The 11498-nt window shown below is 28.1% G+C and overlaps 1 protein-coding gene across 1 annotated transcript; it reads left to right on the forward strand.

Annotated features, from left to right (window-relative positions):
* Nucleotides 1-1836: 1836 nt before the first annotated feature.
* On the forward strand, nt 1837-11005 carry LOC131616998 (auxin response factor 2-like). Its single transcript, XM_058888397.1, has 7 exons — nt 1837-1941; nt 9800-9898; nt 9993-10049; nt 10145-10294; nt 10391-10475; nt 10654-10744; nt 10828-11005. The coding sequence occupies exons 2-7, from the start codon at nt 9833-9835 to the stop codon at nt 11003-11005; spliced, it is 627 nt and encodes a 208-aa protein (XP_058744380.1). The 5' UTR covers nt 1837-1941; nt 9800-9832.
* The last annotated feature ends 493 nt before the right edge of the window (nt 11006-11498 follow it).

Consider the following 11498-nt stretch of genomic DNA (forward strand, 5'->3'; position numbering starts at 1 on the left):
TAAAACCAATACGATTCAATAAATATATAATATATCTATATTTAATGTAATCAATGTTTATTCTTACCGATTTAATTATTTTATATGTTATTAAGTCGGATTGATGTTGATTATGTTTTGATGTTGATGTTGTTTCTGCATAATTCAAAAATTCATATCCGAAATGTTAAAGCATCAGGGCTTATTTCGAAAGTGCATATCTGAAATATGCACTGATAGCAAGATAAGATTTCTTGGGTCTATATTACTCCAAAAAGTCTATAAATATGGTCTCTATATATTGTCATCAACATCTCAAGCCACAACCACAAATGACTCAAACCTACCCTCACCTTACTTTTGTCTACTTCAGCAGTGGCTACCCGATGTCGCTTCAATTTAGATTCTTGCACGACACACCGTTCGCCGAGCTGATTCCGACACTGAACTCTCTCTTGCAATATCCAGAAAATCTAAAGGTGGTCAAGCTTTAGTATCGTTTGTAACACCCAATAAAATTATTTATTTAATTTAATTAATTTTTGAATTAAGTAATTGAAAATAATTGGTTTTAATTGGAATTATTGAGAATTATGGGAAATAATAGTTGGGCCAATGTTGCTATTAGTAAAAGGGGGTGTCAATTGTGAAGCCCATTGCTAATAATAAACTTATTTTCATAAAATAGAAAAAAGAGAAGGATTTGTGAGAATAGAACCAAAAGAGAAGAGATGTCTGAACGTGAAAGAGCAGAGAAGCGAGGAAGTGCGAAGAGAGGAAGAACGAAGAATTAACCTTCAGGTAAAGGGGGACTCTTCCGTTTAACTTCTATTATGGGATTATAGATAGTAGGATAGATTGAGCATATTGTTTGTACCAATTGGGTTATGTTTAGGTTTTAGGATGTTAGGGTTGGGAGAATTGTTGAATTGTTTGTATTGATTATGTATGGTAGTAATTGGGTGTTTGAAATGTGCTATAAATATGCCAAATTGTTTGGATATTCCATTGTTTGGATAATTTAAAATTGGATGGAGCGGGTGATTTTAAGGAATAGGAATGGGTATATAAGTTAAAGAGAACCAATCAAGTAGGAGAATTGAATGTGCTAACATGGAGAAAGTGACCAAGAAAAATCCTAGGTCTAGCGATATTCCTTATAAAGAGAAATTATTTTTTTTTAAGTGTGTATTGCTCTTACTACTACAAACGTAATTTTTTTTACCAAGTCCATAGATAAAATGAAACTGTTCCTAATTCTAGCATTTTTAAATTTACTAAGAGAATTAAGAGAAATTTCATATATATTCTCTTTGTGAATTAATTTACTTTTCACTTTTTTGTCATGCACAACATTTAAATCTAAATCGTTCAACTATTACTCATGACCGGCCTCATCACAAAGAGGGTAAATGCGACTTTTCCTCATTTAGAAAAAAAAAGGTTGATCCACATTTTAGTTTTACAACGTAATTTTTTTGTTTTTTTTTTCTTCTGGCTTAGGAAACACGTGACACTTTAATATCAATTGTCCTTTTTTGTTCTAGTCTTCTTGTATTTCGTTTCATTTATCAATTTTATTATATTTTGGTTTCAATATATTATAATTTTTTTGTTCTCTCTCTCTCTCTCTGTGTGTGTGTATTACAACGATTTGGTTTCTCCGCCTTCATTTCGAACCATTGAATGAGAAAGAAGAGAGATGAGTTATACAAGTAGAGATGATGCGTCTGGTAATCATCTTAGCTTCGTTTTCATTATTTTTATTTTGATAATCTATATCTTGTGTTTCTCTTTTTTATCACCATCATTTTTTCCTTTTAATATATATTTTTTGATTTTGTTCTTATAGCTGTGAAAAATAATCTGTGTGTTCAACTTTGGCATGCATGTTGTGGATTTGTATACATCCCCAAGATTGGGGAAAAGGTTTTCTACTTCCCTCAAGGACACTTAGAACAGGTTCTGTATTCTTTTCCATTTTTTATATTCTGAACCTTTGTATGTTTTTTCCTATGAATTTTTTTTAGTAAAGTATGAAATTATTTTATGTTTATCGTAACGCAAGTATGTTAGTTCTCTTATAGCTTTCGTATCATTTTTATAAGTTAAGAGCTTGAAATTCATAAGATTTAATTTGTCTAATAATTTTATAGTCAAAAATGCATATCTTAAAGATGAATAAGTGAAATGTCACGAATTCAAACTCGCACTTCTACAGTTGAATCTTCATATACTAACTGAGTTGAATTAACATGATAAAATTTTCTCTTTATTATCATAAATAATATAATTTATATTTGTATAGTTCTAGCATTCATTAAAGATTTTACAATAAATTAATCATAAAGAAATTAAATTGTAATTTAAGATAAAGTTTTCGCCAAACTTTGGTCAATTTTTTAATACAAAAGTTTTCAATGTATTGATTTTTCAATTTTTAACATGTTTATTTTTGTTTTAATACTATTTTTATTAATGCATAGTTACAGTTTTTGGTCCCTTTATTTTGTTTAATTCACATGATTATTCTCTCTATTTCAGAATCAAACAATTTTAGTTTTCATTTTACATTTTTTGACCTTAATATTGACGATTTTTTTCATTTTTTAAATGATGTGTCACTTGTGAAACTTGACAAATCATCATATAAAAACCTTTTGTAGAACTTTATAGATGAAAGTTATAATTTAAAAAATTGACACTTCATCGATTTGTAGTGAAAAAATGAGAAGGAGAACAATACTGTTTAAATTTAAATAAAGAGATTAATTTTATAAATCAAATAAAATAGGAGGCTAAAACTATAATTTAATCTTTTATTTATTATCTAAAAAACTATTGCAATATAATAGTATAGTATTATAAGGATACTTGACTCTCCTTTTTTTTTATAATAAAAAAGACTCATTTGTTTTAGGAAAAAGTGTATTTTCTTTAAAGACTTTTATGGTGTCCCAATTGAATGCATCAATATATATATATATATATATATATATATATATATATATATATATATATATATATATATATATATATATATATATATATATATATATATATATATATATATAATTTTCAAATGAGTTTTATTTTTTATTTGCTTTTATTTAAATACATTTTAAAAATTCACATTATTTGAAAATCGAGGATAAAATACACTCTTCAATTCAACCAAACATTTTTTTTAAATTTTAAACCATGTAAAATAGTTCGTATTGTACGCTGACCTAGATTATGAATTGAAATTAAATTAAACGCAGTTTCTATAATAGTAAGTGAACTTGACATTGATCAAAATAATTCTCAAAATAAATTATGTAAATTAATTTTAATAAATAATTTTGAATTAAATAATAAAATAAATGAGTTTCTAATCTTATTTTATTAATTAAAAAATGAAAAAATTTGTTTGACCAATTTATTTTCTAAATATATTAAAAATTAGAAAATGAGAAAACTTGTTTAATTCACATTTTATTTTATAATAAATTTATTTTAATACAATTTTTATCTAGATATATTTTAAAATATTTATAGTATAAATTTATTATATTATATTTAAAATTGAAATTAGTAATCTTTTTAAAATTATTTTTAATATTTCTAAATCAATTTTAATTATATATAGAGAATATTATAATATTTGTGCTTAAATCTAATTGGCTTTATTTTAAATTATTTATCTATATATCCATATCCACATGAATATTTATTAACACGGTATAATTATTTTTGTGAGTGTCAAATAAATGAGTTTGATTGTCATTTATACATATTAAATACGTGTTAGTTTGTAACTTTCCATTATTTGAGAAATGTTCACCCATGTATTGTTAGTGAATTTTGCTTTTCCCCTCTCTACCTTTTGGCAACAGCTTTTTCAAAAAAAATCGTTGTCAAAATCTGTCTTTGGCAAAAGTAGGGAGTAAATCGAAACACGCTCATATTACAAGTTAAATTTTTTACTATTATTTTTTTCCAATTTCGTTAATATTATATTTTATGATTTTGGATTAGGTTTTTAATTTTCATATTATATTAGAAGTTTCATTTTTAGAAATTGTTAAGAAAATATAGTATTTATATATTTATTCTTTTTTTTTATATTATTTTTAATTTTTTATAGAAATAGATATTATTAAGAGGATATTTGAAAGAATATTACGGAATTATTCGATGCACTTATTTTCTTTTTGTGAAAACAATGCATTTATTTTTTATTATAAATGTACTTTGTAGAGTTTTTTAAAATAAATTTTATCACATTTTGATATATAATATACTAATATTTTTATTATCAAAATATGATGTACTAATTGAATACACCTTATAATTAAATTATTTCAATAATTATTTAGGACATAAATGATATATGGGATAGGATCAAATGACACCAAGGTGTCAAAGTTTAGTTTGACACCAAATCTCAACCGTAAAAATAATTGATCAAACAGTGATACTAAATAGCCTATTTTTAGGGAAAAAATATGTTATTTATATAGCTTATTTTTCTCCTAAAAAATAGGCTATTTAGTATAACCGTTTGATCAATTATTTTAACGGTTGAGATTTGGTGTCAAATTAAACTTTGACACTTTGGTGTCATTTGATCTTGTCCCATAATATATATCCTCTTATTTTAGGACTCTTTGTCACGAAAACATCAAAAAATATGATATGTTAATTTTATAATTTTATTTTATAATTTTTTCCTAGTAATTTTTATATATTTGTACATTTATGTTTTTTTGTTAATGATAATATTTGTTTCTCTTTATAATTTTTATATAAAGAAATTTTCTTTTTATAATAATTATTATAATAATATTATAGTCTCTCGTATTTAAATATTTTATTTTATTTTATTTTACCGATTATAATAATATTATAGTCTCTCATATTTGAATATTTTATTTTATTTTATTTTATTTTACTGCTAATAATTATTAGTAGTCAATTAAATTACAACCATTTATTATTTTTAAAAGTTTTTTATTATTTTTTTATTATGTTAAGTTAGTTCGGTTAGTAATTATGTAAGACATCTAATTACAACGGTCTGACTTCAAACATGCGACTTTCCACTTATTTCTTCTTAGAAGAAGTTTTGGTCATTACCCTACTCTACCAAGAAAATTTTGTTTTTTTTTCTCTAGTTAATTTTGTTATCACTCAATATCCCGTATTGTTTTTACTCGGATACTATATTTATCAATGATGATCTCATGCCACAAATAAAAACTTCTAATAAGAGCCTTTTATTAAATTTAGAGATGGCAAAAAGGGTCGGACCCAACGTGCTTGCTCGTTAAGCCCGTAATTTTTGGTGGTTCGAGCTAAGGTTTTGAGTCTGTACCATCTACTCTTCCCAGTCCTGCCTTGTCTCAATTTTTTATGGGTTTTAATTGGCGTGAACATTAGCATGATAGACATGGTTTTTTTTCCCCTTTTAAGTTTTAGGGTGTATGGCCCGCTTTGCTCAATCTTTTTTTTGCGGGCCGAGTCAAGGTTTTTGGCCCACCTCCTCTACTATGTCGCCATTTTTTATCTTCATGTTTTTGTGGGTGTTTTCTAAATGGGTAAGATATGCTTGTTTGTCCTACTCAAATCTCTTATCTAAGAACAATTTTAGAAAACTACGTTTATATTTATTTATTATTTTTGTTGAAGTGTAAAAGTTTAAAAGGTTTTAGTTAGTTACTTATTATATAATGTGAAGTATTATACACAAAATTTAATCTCGCTTTATCTATTTCTCTTCTATGTGTGAATTAATTTAGTTCTAACAAGTAGTATATAAAACCTCAAGCTCTTGGGTTTCCAAAAAAAATTATTAAGATTTGGTTTCCATTCAACTTGTTTATTGGGTGAACATGGCAAGTTATTTAGAGAATCTTGGAAACAATTTTAGTGGAATGCTTCAAATTCTTTGCAACAAGAAAGGAGATAGATGAAACAAGAAAATTTAGGTGATCTTTGGGTTCCAATGGAAATAATGTAAATTGGTGTGCGAGATCTTCCCAATGGTGCGCGAGATGTTCGGGTTGTTACGCATAAAGAATCAAAGAAGAATGATTTAAAGTCAATGTTATTTATTCCCCAATATGTTTATATTGTGAATTTCTAAAAAAATAAGAACGTTACTTTATCGAAGGAAGGGTAGGACATTCTTGAGAAAGTTCATGTTGGAGAAGAAAACTCAATAAGTTCCATTTACAAACATTTAGAAGATAATCCAAGTTGTTCCAAATGGAGAACAATGAGAGGGAAGTTGAGTATTTAAATAGGATCACACATGTAACTAATCAAATAAAGAGTTGTGGTGAAGTTTTTCTGATCAAGCAAACGTGAACAAAATGATGTGAATTGTCTTTTCCAAATTTAATTAGATTGTAGAGGAAAATAAAATCATTTTTCTACCATGAAGGTGAAGTAATTACAATATTCTTTGGAAGTACATGAACAGTAAGTCCTTGAGAGAATCAAAGAATGAGTGATTAATTAGGATCTTCAAACTCAAACATTCAATAAATATGGCAGTTCTATGTGGAAGGGAAAAGAAAAATCGAAGAAAGGGGATCTTAGCTAGATAATCCAAGAAAAATGATCAACGTGAACTTCAAGAAATAATTATGCTTATAGATGAAATTAATGAACAACTAGAGCATTTAGTATTATAATTGTACAAGATTTAGATATTTTGCAAATAAGTTCAAGAGAAAATGTGTTCCCAACGGCAGAGAAAATGCACGCAATGAGACGCACATGGATTAGGGTGATAGTGACTCAGACTCAAATAATATGCTCTTGTTGGAAACAACAAATGATGAATTTAGAAGTATATATGACTTGTATTTGAAAACAGGTTGCTCAAATCACATGACAAGTCATCGAGAATAGCTAGATATTTTTTATAATTCATGAAAGACAAAAATAAGAATGGTTGATAGCAAAACCATTCCATCAGAGGGAACTCGTGATTTTTTGATCAAGGGAATACAAGATGACCAAACATTTATCACTTATGTATTGTATATTCCTAGCATGAAGAATGATGTTTTAAGCACGGGTCAATTACTTGAAAAGGGGTTTACCATACACCTTGCCAATAATCAGATGAAGGTATTTGATGCATATAAAAAAACTCTTTCGAAAGTTCCTCTTTCTCAAAATAGAACTTTTTAGGTCCATATTAATGCAAGAGATTTCCATTGTCTTGCTTCCGAGATTCTTGGAGATGATGATTGGCTACCTCGGGTATGAGCACCTTAGTTTTAAGAGTCTTTGTACCTTAAAGTCAAGGATAGTGATACATGGTTTTCCTAGGATGAGATTGTCTATAGATGTGTGCATAAATTGCTTGATAGGCAAGCAACCAAGGAAATATTTGTGTCTCAAAGTCCAATGAGAGATCAAGGTAAAATTAATATGGTACATACCGATTCTTGTGGCCCCTTTGACACAATGTCATTGGGAGGAAACTTTGATTCCTTTATAAATTAGTTTTCTCGAATGATGTGGGTTTATTTGATAAAATTGAAATATGGGGTGCTCTAAGATCCCAAGAAGTGTAAGCAGAGAGGCAAATTAAGATTCTTTAGAGTGACGGCGGTGGTGAGTATACTTCAAGAGAAAATGAATCTTTTTTGTGAAGATATGGGAATTTATCATGTGATCACAACACCATACATCCCTCAACATAATGGGTTTGTTACGAGGAATAACATGACTAGATGCATGTTGAAAGAGGAGAATCATTCACAATATTTTGGGGGTGAAATTGTCGCAATTTCTTATAATGTCCTAAACGTGATTCTAAATAAGAGATTAAATATGGTTTCAGAGGAAATTTGTTCATGTTAGACTCCATATGTCAAGCACTTAAGGATATTTGGCTCTTGATGTTCCAAACATATCATATCAATCAAAGAAGAATCTTGAAGATAATAGTGAAGTGATGATTCTTGTAGGCTACAAAACTACATGTTCATACAAGTTGTACAATATGGTGACCCAGAGGATTGTTGTGAGTAAAGCCGTTAAAATCAATGAAGATGAACGTTGAATCATCTTCAAGTGTGCCATTTGTTTTTCATAATGACCAAAGTGAACCTCGTCTACTTGAAAAGGTGACACACAAGTATTGCAAGCAAGAAGATTTCATATAAGTAAATTCACAAATAGAAGGCGCCAAAAATATGATGCCATTCATGACTAGACAATCACACCATATGGAAACCTGGTGAACCTAGCCTTATTTCTTTATGATGAGCCTCTCAGCTATGTAGAAGAAACTAAATTCTCACTATCGATTACTATTATGGAGGAAGAACTTAAGGCAATAAAGAGGAATCAAACATAGAATCTAGTCTCTTACCGACACAGAATATGCATATTGCAGCTAAATGATTCTACAAAATGAAGCACCTCTCATATTGATCCATTTCCAAACATAAGGCAAGGCTTATTGCAAATGGATTCTTACAAAATATTGTCCTTGACATTTATCATAAATTTATTCACCAGTTACATGAATTGAGATAGTCATATTATACGTAGTTCTTGATAACTCCTTGCAATAGAATCTTGTTCAATCAGATGGCAAGTCTTCATTTCTCAATGGCGTCTTTGAGGAGGAAGTTTTAGTTGAAAAACCTTAGGGGTATTTTGAAAGGTGGAGGAGATAAGGTCTTGAAGAATAATAAGGCTTTATATGGGTTGAAACAAGCTTCAAAATCCTAGAACAAGAGGATTGATGAGTTCCTAAATTAGATTGGTTATTCCAAGTGTATAGTTAAACATGAAATACATGTGAAAGACCTGAATTTGGAAAATCTCTACATAGTGTGTCCATATGTGGATGATTTACTCATCACAAGAAACAGTCATAATTAGATTGAGAATCTCAAATTCAGCATGAGCAATGAATTTGATATGAGTGACTTAGGAGGCCTATGTTACTTCCTTAAACTTGAATTTTATACAACCATGAAAGGCTTGTTAATTCATCAAAAGAGGTGTTAGTAATATTCTAAAGATATTTAATATGTTGAATTGAAATCCAACCAGTACTCATAAGAAAGCAAAATCAAAATTAAGCAAAGATGAAGATGGAAAAATAGGTAATAACACTTTATGCAAGCAAATAGTGGAATGCTTAAGGTATGCTTAAAATAACATACCCAGTATATGTCACAATGTAGGTGTGGTGAGCCGATTTATGCAAGAACTTAAACTATCACATATATAAACACTCAAGAGGATCATGAGATGTCTTAAAGGCACATTAGTACATGGTATCTTGTGATCATTAGTAAATATATAATGTGAAGTGCAATACAAACAACTTAATTATGACTTCTCTATTGGTTATATTTTTAGTCCTAATTAGTATTTATAAGTAACTTACTAATTAAGTTGGTTAAGTTTTCGGTCATAATTAGTAATTATAAGCTCAATTAGTGGTGTATATATACTCATCTTGTGATTATTAGTTAATATATAATATGAAGTGCAATACAAATAACTTAATTATGATTTCTCTATTTCTCTTTCATACATGTGTGTTAATATAGTTCTATGAACTTTTAAAATTCAATTCAATGTAACATTTTTGTTTTTTTAAGGACAATACAATATTTACTATTGGTTTATCAATATTTACTTTTTACTATTGAGCATTTAGTCTTAAAATATGTTACGGTATTAATGAGTTATGAAAAACTAAAAAAATTTCTTATGTATACATGTATTATATAAAATGTTACCAATTATTATTTTTATATTCTAATCTATTTGGCTTGGAAATTTGGAATAGGTGACAATATTTCAACATCAACAAGATCATAACATGGAAATTCCTAACTATCATTTGCCCTCTAAAATTTTATGCATAGTTATGGGTGTTGAGTTAAAGGTATTGTTGTCATCTTTCTGTAAAGCTATTGACTTAATTAACTAAAAATGCTTAATTCATATTCTAAAATGTGTATAATTATTTTGTATTGTAGGCAAAAGTTGACACAGATGAAATTTTCACTCTACTTACATTATTCCCATTGCCAGAGGTTAGTTATTTCTAAAAGGAGATAAAATATGTTTTTAGTTCTTAAATATGTTTTTTCTTTTATATAATTCTTGTTATTCCTTTGGTTGATTGCAGCAACAAGAAATTATTTTAGAGGATAATCATGCAATTCAGAGTCCTAGTGAACTGTACTCTTTCAATAAGATTCTCACTTCAACAGAAATAAGTACACTTGGTCGACTTTATATTCCAAAGGAACATGCTGAGAGATGCTTTCCTCCACTGGTTTGTTTTGATGATATGCTTGTGTTTAAACTTTCATCAAGAATTTGTTATTTATTTATTGTAAGAATTTGGTTTGTGTCATGTCTTTTGTTATAGGATATGACCCTTAAACCACCAATGCATGATCTAGTGGCAAAGGACTTGCATGGAAATGAGTGGAATTTTCGACATATTTATAGTAGTAAGTTCAATTTATTTTATTTTAAAAGTTATTATTGCCTTCATTGCTAATATAAGTGAGTAAAATTATCTTAGTTAGTCCAAGTATCATCGTTATAGTGGTGATTAAAATTGTTTTTACTAAAAAAATGAGGTTTTTTCTTATTTATGAGTTATTTAGCTTTTGACATGAAATGCAGGTTATGAGAAAAAACACATGCTTACTAATGGTTGGAGCACATTCGTAAACTCAAAAAATCTTGCTCCTGGAGATTCATGCATTTTTGTCAGGTTATCTTTTTATCTCCATTCTCCATGTTTACTTTCTTTATATTCCATTAGAAATAATTTGGACAATACTTATGTTAATGTAGTGGTGAGAATGGTGAATTTGGTATTGGGATTCGTCGAGATATGGAACAACATAGCAATATATGCTGCACAACATCGTCTCGACAATCTAGTCAGAAGATGCAACTTCCACCATTGGTTGCTGCTTATCATGCTATTTCTATAGGAACTTTGTTCCATGTCCAGTACTACCCTTGGTGAGTAAATTAATAATAATTTTATTATTTGAAATGAAAATAATAATATAATTATATGCATTTTTTTGTAGGATTACTCCCTTTGAATTTATGATTCCTCTGAAAACTTATGTTGAATCAATTGAAAAAGATTACTCAATTGGAACAAGGGTACAAAGGTTGTCTGAAGTGGGAGGATGTGCAAAAAGGTGATCATAATGTTTATTTATTTTATGAAAAGTTTGGGAATACACTTTTTATGATACTCGTAGTATTTTTTTTGTTTTATTTTAAAATATACATATTTATGCACACAAAAATTCATGATAATTATTGTCTATAAGAAGCTATTTGTATTAACTAGTTTTCTTTTATCTTTTTTTCATTTGAGTATTTAGATATGGCACAATAGTTGGTAATGAAGATATTGATCCCATTAATTGGCCTGCTTCTGATTGGAGATCTCTTAAGGTAAAATCAAATATCTTATTATATCTTTTATAATTAGTAACTTTGAA

Source organism: Vicia villosa, linkage group LG7 (assembly GCF_029867415.1).
Source record: "Vicia villosa cultivar HV-30 ecotype Madison, WI linkage group LG7, Vvil1.0, whole genome shotgun sequence".
Taxonomy (NCBI): Eukaryota; Viridiplantae; Streptophyta; class Magnoliopsida; order Fabales; family Fabaceae; genus Vicia; species Vicia villosa.

Coding starts and splice junctions, on each gene's coding strand:
- LOC131616998 (XM_058888397.1), top strand. CDS start 9,833: ATGGAAATTCCTAACTATCATTTGCCCTCTAAAATTTTATGCATAGTT. Junction 10,295..10,390: donor AGAGATGCTTTCCTCCACTG/GTTTGTTTTGAT, acceptor CTTTTGTTATAG/GATATGACCCTTAAACCACC. Junction 10,745..10,827: donor GATTCATGCATTTTTGTCAG/GTTATCTTTTTA, acceptor ATGTTAATGTAG/TGGTGAGAATGGTGAATTTG.